Source organism: Vidua macroura, chromosome 6, assembly GCF_024509145.1.
Source record: "Vidua macroura isolate BioBank_ID:100142 chromosome 6, ASM2450914v1, whole genome shotgun sequence".
NCBI lineage: Eukaryota > Metazoa > Chordata > Aves > Passeriformes > Viduidae > Vidua > Vidua macroura.
This window is the reverse complement of record NC_071576.1, coordinates 63,038,794-63,054,156: the sequence shown is the minus strand read 5'-3', so window position 1 is coordinate 63,054,156 and position 15,363 is coordinate 63,038,794. Positions and strand designations below refer to the sequence as shown.

General features: G+C 40.2%; 1 protein-coding gene across 4 annotated transcripts in view; it reads right to left on the bottom strand.

Annotated features, from left to right (window-relative positions):
- Window positions 1-6,109: 6,109 nt before the first annotated feature.
- LGR4 (leucine rich repeat containing G protein-coupled receptor 4) overlaps window positions 6,110-15,363 on the bottom strand; it is a 74,354-nt gene continuing 65,100 nt past the window's right edge. For all 4 annotated transcript variants that reach the window (XM_053980276.1, XM_053980275.1, XM_053980277.1 and 1 more), the window contains exons 13-18: window positions 15,248-15,319; window positions 14,345-14,416; window positions 13,928-14,053; window positions 12,667-12,788; window positions 12,034-12,108; window positions 6,110-9,062 (exon numbers count right to left, since the gene is read on the bottom strand). In XM_053980276.1, coding sequence (XP_053836251.1) covers window positions 7,786-9,062; window positions 12,034-12,108; window positions 12,667-12,788; window positions 13,928-14,053; window positions 14,345-14,416; window positions 15,248-15,319 — 1,744 coding nt within the window. In that variant the 3' untranslated portion in view covers window positions 6,110-7,785. The remainder of the gene's footprint in view (window positions 9,063-12,033; window positions 12,109-12,666; window positions 12,789-13,927; window positions 14,054-14,344; window positions 14,417-15,247; window positions 15,320-15,363) is intronic.

The window sequence follows — 15,363 nt, the reverse complement described above, 5'->3', positions numbered from 1 at the left end:
ATGGTGTCCTTTGCCTTCTCCATCAGTTAATTTTCCACTGAGTCTACAACTATCCGTAATAAATAGGTCAGATTATACATCTATATCGATATTCCCATCTTTGTTTGCCAGTACATTCTTTGTCAGCCCTCTGTTGGGGTTCCAGATCCCAGGAACACAGTCCCCCTTCATTTCTTATGCTGGGCCACCCTGTTCCCCCCTCTGTTAGCCAAATCTTAAGCAGGATCAGCAACAAATATCTGCATAACCAAAGCTTTTCATTACCTTCAAATTTCATCAACCAAGGAGATAACTGCTGATCAGCAGCTGGCAATTTTCTATAAAACTGTGACTAATTTTGCTGTGGCCAATATGCAGAAGCATTACTGGTATTAACATGAGATACAGAAGTTTGAAAATTATTGTAGGTTTGGCTGCTATATTAATTGTTCTTGTGGGATTCTTCAGGTGAGTTTAACAAGAAATGTATTTTTAATTGGATAGGCAAGTTGAAAAATAAGAAACAGTATTAAAATGCTTTCTCTTAATCAAGAAAATCAATTGTGACATCTGAGGCAATTGACTTGCCATAACAATTGAATTTCAGTAGCTGAATGATACAAAAAGGTCATCAAATCTATACAACAATTATGGGCACCTAGACACCACCAAAAATGAGTGCCGTGAGGCAGAAGACATGTCAATGCCATCATTAACAGTCCTAAAGGATGCCTAAAATGATTATATTTGAAGAATTTAAGACGGGATGTTTGGTGCTTGGGCTGCAGACAGAGAGGCACCCAAATCTGTAATTGCTCTGACAAACAGCCTGCATCTCTCCTGTCTCTCAGGAGCACGTACTTCTCTCTCCCTCTTGCTCTTTAGACCCTTCACTGACACACAAAACCTTACTAAAATGGTAGAAAAACGTTTTACCAAACAACTTGTGGTTTGAGCAAGCTAAAGCTCAGGGTTTTTCAGACAACTGCTGAGGCCAAAACCAGGCAAGTGACAGGAACACAGCCATAGACTCAGAAGGAGAGGTAGCAGTGTAAGGGATTTGGGATTTCCCCCTTCACCGGTGCAGCTTCTGCATTTGGCTTACCATTTCACAAGGAACTGCACTTTTGACAGGCTGGAGAAATAACATTATGATTCCTGTAGGAAAAAGTCACGTTACTGCATTGCTGATCACCAGATAATCACACAGAACTGTTTACAGCAAGCTGAAAAACACAAAAAGGGCCTGAATACATCTCTGACCTAAGCACCCTCAGAATACTGAATACATCACTATGCACCAAACATGCTCATGATGCTTAAATAACTCCATCCAGTTACAGTAGACTGTTGATTGTTATTTTATGATTATCATAAGTAAAGAATCAAGTATGAGTAGCCACAGTATCGAACAAACAAATTACACCTGTTGAAATAATTTAAGTTGATGATTCAAGTATTGGAGACAACAGAACATCACTAGAATCTAAATTTCATGCCAAGTAAAGTTATAACAAGAAGAAAACTTCAAATTGGTCTGAATTCTTAGGATACAAGTTACACAATCCAATGCCTCAGCTTTGTTGAGCACAAACCACCCATGGTTTTAGAGGAACTTTTGTATACGTGCTGCATTGAGCTGAGAAATGAAAGCAGCTGTTCACTCCAAGGCTACCCAAGCACTGTGAGCAAAGCTCCATGTCATGGCAAGCAGGAAAACCTCAGGTATTCAACAGGCTGCAGATAAAGATCAGTTCAAAACATCTCAGGAAGGCTTGAAAACCTTCCCTGACCTTATAGCCCATCTCATAGTGAAGACAGTCATAAATGGATACAACAAATGAAAAGTACCATGCTGTCTCAGTGAATTGAGGAATGCTGGAACTCACTACACTGGGCATCTCTCACTTCTAATGGAGGCCTACATCACCTGGAATGGTCAGAAACTGTGGGATGGATGTGTCAAGGCAAGGCAGCAGCAACGTTGCTAAACACAAACATTTGAGCTTGTCTATTCCTTTCCTATCCTATTACACAGAATATGGGAATTTCTCAGGAGGCAGGAGCAAATAGCTGATATTAACAAACCTTAGCACTGGGACAAGCTAGTGGAGTTTATGCATCAAGACTGGCCACAGGGAGGGTGGCAAAAGCCAGCCCACCCTTTGGGAAATTAAAGCATTGTTCCTGGAATGGCAGAAGCATTCCAGCAACTTTGAAGAGATGTGAAAACATAAAATAATATTGTTGCTATCCCGCTTACCATTGTGCCCAACTTGCCAAGCCACCTGCACAGCCACTGTGCCCCAGTTAACACAGGAAAGGCATGAGCCCAAATAAAGTAATTTTATTAAAAAGCATTGAAACAACAATCCTGCAGGTTCAGGTACACAACTTCTATGGCCACAGAAGGATTGACAAGATAAATGGCATGCTGCAAGGATGGCAAAACCTTAATTCTGTGAACTGAACGCCAGAAGGAACTGAACGCCAGAAGCAACTGCCCTGACAAGAATTACATGTCAACACTGCTAAAACCCATAGGCAAAAGCAAACTGCCACAATAAAGCACAGAAGTTGCCACAAACAACTGAATGTAATGAATAAATATATACACGCCCCCCTAAGGTTGATACCACTGTGCAAAATCATCCTGATTTCTCACTAAAGAAAGTACAAAAACTACATTCAGTCTTTCAGTGCTAGCTCACTGTCACAGACTATAGAATAAGCACTTAGAGCTATCTAGCAACAGTGAGTAAAATTCAGAGTAAAAAGAGCATGACGTGTTCACAGACCTATACTTTCTGTCTGCATGGCCACGCCAATCAGCACGTCTGAACAACCAAATGCTCAGGACAAATTTCTCAGAAGTATTCCCCAATAGCCACCCACAGTATTTAAAAAATCATTTTACACATAAAATATCAATAAAGCAATTCCTCAGGTAACAGACATAGAAAAGATTTCTATTCTAGATAGACATCAACTACTCCGAATCACTAAGCACCTTGATTTGCCAACTCTTGTTTATGAAATCATTCCATTTTAGAAATTCAACTGTAATCTGATGAACTCAGTCTCTGAAAATACAGGAGCCAGCAGAAGGAAACTTCTCAGGTCAACTTGATGAACACTAGCCAGGTTTACTGAAAAGAATGAGATCAGATTGCTTGTAGATGTCATGTCTAATTCCCCACTAGACATTAAGGAACACAGAAGCATAAAAATAATCAAAAGGGGAAAAAAGATTACTAAATGTAGGGAGAAACAGAGGCTTAGACATCAAGCATTAAGCTTAAAGAAAATACTATTTTACTTGCAACCTTGAAAAAAGTAGAAAATTTAAACCAAATATAGTTGAATTCAACTTTTCTTAAGTCCCCTTAAGTCTTCAGATTTTCCAGCATAATAAGAAAAGATACTGTGGCAGGCACGGGAGCAAGGGAGAAAGCTTCTTGGCTCACCTCCATGTCAGAGCTCAAGGAACACTGCCTGTACTTGTCTGCTGGCTATTTTTGTGCCTGAATGTGTAGTTCTGCTTGATTAGAGGCTGTGAAACCTGAGAGGTCCTGCATTACTTCACTTTCCTTCGTGGTATGATGTATTCTCATCCTGCAGCGCACTGTACACACCGCCAGTCCCAGCTCAGATTCTGCTGCCTGCAGATGTGGAACTCTGCTTTAAAGGGACAGAGCCTCCAGATGGGAGTTCCTCTCGTCTGGGGAAATGTGCAAGAGCTCTGTGCAACGCATTTAGTTTAAAATCACATCCTTGTGAATCACTAGCAGGATTCCCACTCAACCCAGCTGTTTTTTGCTAGTTGGAGATCACAGCCCTCCTGCTTTGAACAGCCTTCACTTCTTTAGCTAGTTTATAGCTCTGCATAAAGTCTTTCTCTCTTTTAAAAAGCATCAGTTACTAACAGATTTACTTGCTCATTTTTGGGCTGGAATTTTCAGAACACAGGTTATGCTTTTGTTACTGGAAACCAGTGAGGTACTCTGTATTTTGTTACCCTCAAATCAAAATTAGTTCCCTATAGCAAACACCACAGTGACCACTAACTAGTATTACTTATGGAAAACCTACACTGCTACTTTATACTGGAGTAGTGCCAGAAGTGCAATGTATGAAATATGTCCATTCACCTTCCAAGCTCTTTCAGTATATAACTGTACAGAAAACAGCAATCTGTGATGGTATTATCCCATTTCAGATTTCATTTCCTTATTTATTGAATCATCTTCAACTGAAGCCTAGCGTTAAATCAGACTCTACAGTACAATATGTGAAATATTGAAAAAATCTCCTGCTAAAAAAATCAACTTATGCTAACAGTAAAAGATCAAAAGCATTTATGTAATTAAAAATTACTGAGAGCACATATAAAACAAACTGCACAATTTGCTTTTAATTAAAAGTATTACCCTGTAAATTGAAACTGAAGGCTTAAAAACAGTAATCAAAGTGAAAAGAATTACTTAAGTATCTTTGTGCAAGTTTGAAATTTCTGAGTAAATTCACAAATAAACAGGAAATTCTACTGGAAAGAAATTAAAAAAGGCAAAAGGCATCTAGATCAAAAAGTTGAAAAGCAGATGCATTGTTTTTATAAGAGAATGAAAAAGCTCAATTTCAATGGAAGAGCTCTCACCAGCGTATTGCCACAGAGCAGGCTAATATCCATCTGTAAGAAATTACTGTTAATGGGGGAAAGATAGGGAATACCTTTGGCAATTTTATTTGGGACCATCTCCCTGCAAAAAGGTGCTTCCTCCCAACTGCAGAAGATAAGGAAGAAAAACAACAACAAAATGCTCTCCTTGCCCTATGTTTTTCATTTAAAGTCAACAGCAAAGCCTTTCTGACTGCTAAACCCAGCACTGGAGCCCAGTATGGCAGTTGTGGAGAGGTCTAGAGGCACGATATGTGACACTGCAACTGTCAGAGCAGTTTCAGCTAGCGTTAGGCTCTAGAAAACTGGAGGAGTTATTGTCTGTGGGCACCCCAGAAGGGTGTTAACTTGTGGTTTCACTTGTTTCAGTCTGAAAACTGAAATTAGGAAGATCTACCTAGCAGAAGAGACTGCTGAGGTGACAGCTCAGAAAGCCACTGGTACACAGGTAACAAAAATCCCACACATTGCTAACATAAAATAGCTTTAAGGCAAGCTGTCCTCACCTATTTGACATTGCTTTTGTAGCAGCAGCAAGCTGAACACTGCACTGTGCCCTGGCCTGGGGCAGCTTCCCCAGCAGAGACACAAGGAAAGTTGGCATTACGTACCTGGACCTGTCTGGTCTCTCCTGTGGCGATGGTCCGCGGGCGTCACGCACGAGGTCACGCTGAGAGAGGCCGGTTGGCAGCACTGCTTCTGAACAGGCTGGTTCCAGGAGCTGCTGCCCACACTCCTTCCCCTCCACCAGCGGGTGCATTAGAGCTCACTGCTAGTATAACTGAACTCCAAAAACACGCTGAGGTACAGTGAAATAGCAGAGCTCCCAATGGATCACATCACCTCTGTGAACAGCATGGCAGCAAAGGCTCACTTGTAGAACAGAAGAAATAAATCTGTACGTAAGAACGCTGAAAATACAACAGGCTTTCTGGAAGCTTCACGGCTGGATTTCCTTCCCTACTGATTATAAATGGCAGCTGACATTTACAGTCTGTTTTGAGAAGCATTCTTATTACCTTTGACAGGTCGGCCAACAGAGGGAATGTGGGACAAGCTGTGACTCTTACACAGTGATGGCTTAAAAAACCCCCACAATTTTCAACATTAAACAATATCAATATGAAAATTATCATCTGTATGATTGTTCAAAGCATACTAAAAACATTTCCACTCAAACACAACACATAACACCTTTAATCAAGAGATTCCTTCATAAGAGGGCTAACACTTCGCTTAAGGTTTTTAACCTTTTGCATGCCAAGAGTCAACATTGTTCTGAAATCATAGATCCACCTGTAAACTGGAAACTTTCTTGTTTTTCCGGCAGTTCTTTCCTGAAACTTTCACGACATGTAGCCAAGAGCAGATGAGACATAATTTATGCTCAATAATTCTACATGTGCACCGTTTTCAGCTTTAACTTTTGAAAAACAGAGATAAATAACCATAGTTATTCATGTACCCTTTATTTGCTTTCAGTGTAACATTCCATGCTAATTGCAGATGTAATATTCATGAGTGTAAATATAAGAATTAACAACTCTTGGATGGTTTTCTTCCCTTTTTACGCTTGAATATTTTGGCTTACAAAATTAACAGCATACAGTAAATATTCCTCCCATACTTTGTACAAACTACATGATTTTGATATACAAGGATCCTGTTTTTATTATAGTGACAATATACAACCACGTCTATTTACAATGAAAAAAGTACATAAACCACATTTTAAACATTCTGCTACTGGCAGCCACTATTGTTTAGGAGGTAGCTTTAATTAACAAAATGAACTGAAGCCACATTGCCCATCATGGGTTCTATCAAATAACTTACAATACAAAGATAAAAATTCATTGTATGAACAGTATATACAGTTTAATTCTCAAAACAGAAATCTAGCTTTAGATCTCAACAAGAATTTCTCCAGAGTAACTGGGATGGCAGTGGATTTACTCCTCATCTAGTTGTATTGTCCAAAAACCTTATGTAATTACTTAATCATGCATTATTAACTTTGTATTGATCATATTTCAAACTAATTATAAAAAATTGATCACTGGTTGTACTTAAATCATTTGGGTCTCAGAACTTTAATGCTTTAAAAAGATTGCACTGATTTAGGTGAAAATCAGTGACTTTGCACAGTGTACTTCACTGTCAGTAAAGTAACTGGAAAAATGCTTTTTTTTAGTGCCAAATTGTGTTGCATTTTCCCTCCATTTCCTAAAGTCTCGGTCCATGATAGGAATTCCTGTGCCACTGAGCAGGCTGCAGAGCACTGGCCACGCTGATGGCACAGACACGAGCTGGCCACAGGGGAGCTGTGCCAACAGCCCGTACATCCACACTGCTGCCAATGCTGTGACTCGACTGGGTAATACTGAGGAAACGCTGTGGTTCACCTGAAGTGATGCGGCATCACTGGAAAAATGTGCTTAACCCTACTGTTCCTGACAGCTGTCAACATTCTTGTTCCAATAAATCTACAGAACACTGCGGATTACAAGTACTTTACTGCAACAAGTTCTTTAAAACTTGAACATTAACTAAAATACAAAACAAAACACAGTATTCTGATATTGCTGTCACAGTTACGTATGGGAGAATTAATCCCTTTTTTGGCCCTGCAATAAAATGCATCCTGAGATTCAATGCTGAATATACTATACAAAGCTAGCAATAGATTTTTTTGCTTATAGAAAAGTCACATTTAAAAAATAATTTCTATAATATTAAACAGCTGTCCTTTATATTGTGCTTTCTCGGGGGGGGGAAAAAAAAATCACCAGAACTTACCTCACCACCAGAAGAAGCAAAGTACAACTGCAATATGATGTGGAAACACACCATTAGCATGTAAAAGCTGTATAAAAGAAACCACTATTGTGTGAAAAAAGTAAAAATATTGGGTAACAATTTTGGTTAGCAATTATTTACAGTCAGGGCAATTGATTTTTTTTTTTTTTTTTAATGTATGGCTCAAGAAGTTACTGCCCACTTCTCTTCTTTACAAATGACACGAAATAATGATTACAAAAGTGCTTCCTGCTCAAAAGGTCAAAACAGTCGACAGTCTGCAAAACACGATACCTCTTTATTGGAGCAGCTGAGGGCAGAAAGCTTTCTCAGTCTTTAATTCTTGGTATGTTGTAGGCATAACGCACCAAAGGGAACCCTCTGCTTTGGTAGAAGCAGGCACGGCCACAGGCCTGCACCTGGTCCGAGCTGTCCGACACGAAGGAGTCGTCCTCATCCACGTAGTCAGAGTGGGCTGACTGCGTGCCACAGTCTGACCAGTAGCCATCCGGCCTTTGGCACGGCACCGCTGCCAGCGCGGGACAGCTGTGGGATTTTATTAAATGTTTACAGGGCACGGGCTTGGACAACAGCAGCGACTCGCAACATTCACACAGAGCAATGTTACCACCCTGCAGGTGGGAGTAAACGCCACAGTCGTAGTACAGATCCTGTGCCACGTCCCCTTGGGCACTGACAGCAATTGCTACGGCGCCGTTCCTCCTGCTCAGGTGGCGCCTGAGCAGCTTCCAGTCTTCCTTGAACTTCGGGTTGAAGAACACGTACAGGACTGGGTTCAGACAAGCAGGCAACGGGAAAAATATCAAAGTGACAGACTTCATGATTTCAGGGCTGATAGAAATCGCAGTGATCAACGGTGCAAATGAGAAGAACGCAACAGGACAGAAGAAGATGCAGTTGGTGAAGATTAGCCAAGCGACATGCTTAATCGTGCTGGACTGGGAGTTTTCAGAGAGATCCTCCTTCTCCAGGTTGCAATAGAGTTTAGTGTAGATAACAGCCATTAGCAAAAACGCTAATGAATTCAGCAGCACTAGAGTTACTGTGAAACCTAACAAAGGTGTTTCTCCAGTGGGGAAGGGCAAGCAAAGGGGTGATGCTGAGTACTCTGCTTTATAAAAGAGTGGTAAGCACCCAGCTACCAGAGCGCACAGGAAAGCAAAAAATGCTGCAATTTGAAATTGTTTGTGGCGATTGCTTTTCCCCTTCTTAATAAACTCCTTTGCAGACAAGCTCCGTTCAACAGCTGCCAACATCAGGAAAAAAATGGCACTTTCTGATGAAAAAACTGCAAGAAACCCAGCAATTCTGCAACCACTGCCAGTCTCCCACCATATGCCAAATTCAGCAAATCTTCCCCAAGATACAGCATCCAAGAAAGTTAAGATACCAGTATAGACTCCCATAAATAAGTTAGAGACAGAAATCAGGCTTATAAACAGTTTGGAAGATGGCAATGTAGTACAGGATGCAAATATTGTTAACATGACAAGCAGGTTGAAGAACAAAGCAACCAAAAAAATAAACCAGACAGTAAGGCGAATCATCCAGCTGCCCAATAAATATTCACAAGGCTTAAAAGCACCTAGAAGAAAACAAAAAACAAACAGAAGGACGACCAATTTAGGAAAAAATTCTCCCTTAATAAGCAAGATTTTGAAAAGGTCTTAAAAGTGTACTCCTCATTAATTCATGAATAGAATACACAGCTGAACTGCTAAATAGGTCAGCTGAAAGTAAACTATTCTGCTAAAGTTATTTACTAATTAATTATGCCTGAAATAATAATTAGTGCAGTGAATGGTCACTTGAGAACATTTGGTATAAACAAGCTAGCAAAACAAACTTAATTACCTCTTACCTATTCAAAATAGCTTTTATTAGTGTGACCTAAATACTATTTTATTTTACGTATATTTCATAATTCATAAAAAAGTTCGGCAAAAAAAAAAAAAGGCGAATCTTCACAATCCCCTTTGCAAGGGAAAACAATTTTTAGAAGGAACACATTCTCTTAAAAAATTATTCACACACATGCCTTCTGGAGTAACTTTTGGTGACAAGGAAGCATCTGTAGAACAGCAGACAAATTCAATTTAATCAGCTTTAGTAGGGACAGGAATTTACCACAAGCCCTGTCCCCCAGCCTCGCCACTGAAAGGCACTGTGAGCTTGAAAAGTGATATGAGAAAATTATTTTCTTCTTCTTCTTTTGCCACTTAAAAAAGCTTACATAATAAAAAAGTCCAACAAACAAAATGATAGGAAAGAAGGCCAGGAACAAAGGTCACTACTATTGCTTACCCTTCTAATTCCTCTAACTGCCATTTATTCCATAGGGAATCCTCCTGCTTTTAAGTAACAATTAGAAGAATTTTACCTCTCCTATATCCCCGTGCTAATTGTCCTAAGCACAGTAGCTCAGGATCCCTCCCTGCATTTGAGGACCACGCAGGGGACTGAAGAAAAATGCCAAACTGCAAAGGCTGGAGTCAGCCCGTGACCGAGGGCTGGCTCTGTGCTGCACATGCCTTTCCTCTAGGCAGGGGAAAGGTAAGGACAGCCCATCCCTCATGTGGGCAGGAACAGAACTGCCAAGAATGATTCAGTGTCAGTGCAAAAATCTCCCAAGGCCTAAAGCAACTTGCAGAAATTAATGAACTGACAGGCAAAAAAAAAACCCCACTTTTTTGTTTGTTTACATGATCAAGCTTCATTTCTGGGTAGAAAATAATGAAGTGCACTGGATTATCAGAAAATCAGGAGTATAACCCCTTTTTAGCAGGTATTCCCAAGTAAAACATCAATGACAGAATAATTAACTTTACAATACATTTGTGTGACACAACAATACCTGCTAAGCTGATCTACTTCAAAATAAAAACAACTTCCTACTTACAAAATTTTAAAATGTCAATTCTGTGCTTCCAAAAATTCAATTTGAAGCCATTTTTTTTATTTTTAGACAAATAAAAGCCACCACCCTTTCCTGTCTTTCTCCCAAAGTCTAGCTATCCTTTGAGTTAAAAGTTGCCCTCCTCTCACACTGATATTCCCAGCCCATGCTGGGAGGGGGCAAAAATCCATGCTTGGAAGGACGTTTCAGCAATCTTGAGCTCCTTGAGCACCACTGTTCAGCAATCCATTCTTCAGGCAAAGTGCAAAGTGGATCTACAGGCTGAGCAGTGATTCAGACCTGACATGGTGGGTGGAGTATCTCATGACCAGATGGCAGCATGACATAGAAACTTGTTAGTACGAGAGGGACGGGTGAAAAACAAGGCAAACTGTGAACTTGTAGGGCAAGCTCTTTCTTTTAGACCTACTACATCATTTCTGGCATGGACAAAAAGAAAGAGCTAAAGACTTTAAAAATTTAACCCCTGTAACACACCATCTCAGTTCTCATTCTGTAAACAGGAGATTAAAAGCAAATAAGCACCTTTAACAAATTAACTTTCAGATTATGTACAATTACATTAATATATTTGACTTTCTGACTGCAGGTTTTTTTGGCTGTGATCAAGAAATTCTTGTGATAATCTGGATATTAAAGCCAGAGCTAACTCAAAAGATAAATGGATTTTCATAACATAAAATAGTAGTTAGGAGAAGAGAAAGAAGTAAGACTTGGAAAACTCCTGCTCACCCAGGAGTAACTTCATTGGAAGCACATTGCATCTGCATGTTCCTGTTTATGCAGACAAAAGAGGGTAGAAGATGTAGGGAAGGAATCCTCTGGAGAGGCTGGGGCAAAGGCAGAAAGCAAGAGGTAGCACAGCAAGTGCTCCAGGAGCTGAGTGGAAGGCTGTACGGAAATTGGCAGTTTGAGTAAGAGAAACAGAAGGGCAGAAACAAAGCTGCCTAGAGTGAAAATATTCATTGCAAGATCAAAGACTTTCAACACTCCTGGACTGTTCAAGCCTGAGTTGGAGTAAATCTGGTATGCCAACAAGACTATTCACTGCACAAGTGTCTTGAGCAGTTTAAGATGCTACTGCCTACTGCAGCTACTTGTAACAGCCCTCTGCTCACAGCTAATGCAGCTACAGCAGGGCTGGGGAAGAGATCACATGGGTGCCCCTTATCCTCCCTCCTGGAAAGACATCAAGCTTCCTTAAAACCACCAGTGACAGACAGCAGTTGGAGTTAAGCTTTTAAAGCACAGGCTGAACTCTCACTGAAACAGATGAGCATTCACACAGTCTGCTCCACAGACATCTCCTTGGAAAAATAAGGCAGAATTAGGAGGCAGTGCATTAGCAGACTCCAAATATAAGCTTTACAGTCTTGATTATTCTGCTTATGGAAAGAAATTTTGGTATTTTTCCTAGCATAGTTCTCTAATGAAGGGCTGTATGTCTAAAGCTGAGTCAGATCTTTGTGATTGCTCATCCAAAACAACACTGACATCAAATCAAGTTTTACTGAAAGCATTGGAGAATTTAATCTTCTGTGTACAGAATGACTACCAGGAATGAAAGATGTAATTCTGCACTCTTTGCATAACACCATGCCTGAAGTTCAGTGTGGCTAAAGCACATGATAAGATTTACCTGTTGCTGGTGTACAGTGAATAATAGTCTGTCCCAATTCCTCATTTTTTGCATTTCTTAGAATATCTGCATTAGCTGTAAAAGTGAAAAACATGTTAGTTGTAGGAAGAAAAATAAGTGAAATGGCAGTGAAGCTGCCTAGGATGGAAGCAGTTCACTGACACCTGAGCCTTGTGACAAGTGAAGTGGTTCTGGTTTGCATTCTGTCAGATGCCCAACGCAGAAACTCCTGTTCACAAGGCTTTGTAACAAAGCAACATCTTTGATCACTGGGGAAAGGTCTATGGAGCCTGAAGCAGTCAGGAGAAGGATAGGTCCTGTCTGAATAGAAAGGCTGAAACACTGAGAACAATAAAACCATGACAGAAACAATACCTGCAGTTTGACTTTTTTTTTAATTACTAATTTTTTTTCAGACAGGCAAGTCTTACAGTGTCCAACATATCTTTCATGTGTTTAGAAGGAACATGGCACTGCTGATTTGTAAGCAATTGCTAACTGGTCTTTAAGAGACTTCTTTTGTATCCCTATAAAGACTTGTATTTTTCCTATTTCCTTATTCAAAGGCAACACACACGGTTATTCTAGTCTGGTACAAAACAATACTGCTGGTTAAGTACAAGAAACATTTACCCTTCTCATGATCCATCAAGGCACCTTGATCTTGGTGACTGGAATCTTCAGCATTGGAGTTTAGGTAAGAATCACAACCCCAAAATGCACAGCACTGATAAGCATATGGTACAGAGAGTGACCTGAAATATGGGCAGAACAAGGAAGACCATTAAACTTTGTAACCGAAGTTCAGATTGCCACCTATTAAAAATATTTAAGTGGCACATTTCTGTGCTAAACTCAAATCTTATTTTTCTCACAGTGGCTGATAAAAACTCTTTCAAATTGGATGAGGTAGAACTATTTCTAATGAACGCTTGCACTGAGATAAAGGGCAGGTGACGTATACAAGTGAGAAGTACAAAGATGATGTTATGATATTTTTAGCTCGCTACTATTCTTTCTACTCCATATACAAACCAAAATCTGATCAGGGTTAGTTTGTAGCATTGCTGTTGAAATTAAACTGAAACTAATTAAGTAAGCTAATTAAAGAGTAACTGTTTTGTAAGAAAGTTAATTCCCAGATGACCACAACCTTGTGTTACATCTTTCCTTCTCACTCTTCATTCTAAAGAATGAAAAATAAGATTTCTATTTTTTGTGTGTTTGTCAGAATTGGTACATACTGTTATTCTGGCAGAGAAGAAGTACATCTTCACACAGAGTTCTAAAAAAACCACATAAACAATGAGGGAATAGCAGACCAGAATCTATTATTTTTCACTCAGGACTACAATATCAACTGTCCTGAATTCCCTTCTTGAAAATATTTAGGAGGAACATCAGACTGCTTCTTCTTTGTAACATCTTTGTAAAATGGAAAACAGTTCATCACTGTCCGATCCATCTCCCACAAAAATCCATTACAGGCTTCCATTTGAATGATTATTTTTATTCTTATCATTTGCCTCCAAGAAAATATATAAAAAGCATGGTGATTATGTAATCAGACACCTGCCTGTCTGCTCCTGTTTTCCACACTGTCAAAGACAGATGTGCTCAGTTCAGTAACAAATGGAAATCTACCCAAAGCACTACTCTCAAATCAGATGATATCTGGCCTGAAAAGTGGTGGAGAAAAAATACAAAAAATCCCAAGAAAATGATCTGTAACTGGCTTCTACAGCAGAGCAGTCAGATGCCCTTTCTACAGTCCAGCACTGAGATGCTGCAGGACTCAGCAAAGGCCATTTGCCACGAGTACTGTACCCCCTGGCTCCGTTTGCCACACACTGCTGGGCACTGCAAGCACCCGGGGTGTTCTCCACCAACATACCGCAGCTTGGCGAAGTTCTTGGCTGCCAAAGCTTCTTTCAGCTCAGAATTGCCTGTGAGCTTGAGCTGGTTCAGTCCACTCAGTCCTTCGGCTGGAACTGAACTGAGCTCATTGAAACTCAGGTCTCTGGAATGGGAATATCAACACTGTGTTACAAAGTAAGTTTGAAGACCCTCTGGCACACATTTCATTAGAGCAGGGAAGGGCTTCATCATACGAGGCTGTGCTCTGGAAATGCTGTCAGTGCAGCAGGAACTCTGAAGAAGTGTGCCCTGCATGTATTCAGCTAGCAGGAGCCTTCCTGATTCACAGATATTGAACAAATGATGAACACATCACTTTTAAGCTAATAACATTTATTATCTCACCAGTTTAATGCAAGAGAGAGGAGGTGACTGCACAGAACAGCCTACTTACAGGTTAAGAAGAGCTCCAAGAGTGATGAAAGCTCCCTTGTGGATCTGATGGATTCGATTTCTACTGAGGTCCCTGCAATGAATGCCAAAGGAGATTATTTGGCAGCTTCACCAAATCTAACAGCCACTGTAGTGAGGAAAAAAGCTAAGGTGACAGTTACATCATGCCTTTATCAGAAAAGCAGAACATATCCCCTCTCTTCCCATTCAGCCAGGTGCAATAGCAGCCAAATTCCCTGGCAATGCAGCTGTATCCTGCTTTACCTCATCTCCCATTCCTGCTCCCTTTCCCTTTCTTTGTGACACTACAGCACAAGCTGTGCTCCCAAGGCAGAGGCTGCCTCTGGCATCACCTATTCCCAGCAGGAAGATGCCAGGATGACCACCCTGGTGACAACTGCGTCTATAGCAGGGCATGTGGGCAGAGATGGGGGAAAACAACAAAAGAACAAGCAGAGAAGCATCTGCTTTGCTACATGTGAAATCCAGCTCCACCATGAGTTATAACATTCTTCTTAAAATACCTGTCTATTTCTGGATTGTTCTTCCTGCTAACTTAATATAGCTTGAGTTGTAAGGGGAGAGGATAATTTTGTTCACTTATCTGCTTCTCCTGAGGAAAACAGATAGGATCTCTCCAACAAATACTATACAATAAAATAAGATAGTTACAATGCAAAATATTGGACCACTGAAAAAAAATCTCATTTTGTAGACTTCATATTTATAAAAATATTTTTATAGGCTAGAAAAATAAAATGGAGAATAGAAGGAACAGGGCTCAAACTGGCTGCTGGCCTTTTGCCATCAATCAAATTTGTAACACCAAACCCTGACATCAGTTTACATGGGAATCAAAACCAGGATCTTGTTTTACTCAGCATGCAGCTACATCTGCACTCACAGGACACGGAGGGAGGATAGTCCTTGAAAGGTGTCCTCTGCAATTTCATGGATTTGATTATGCTGTAAGGAACTGCAAAGGGAAGAAGCAGAAACAGAACTTTATTAGCTGATTTC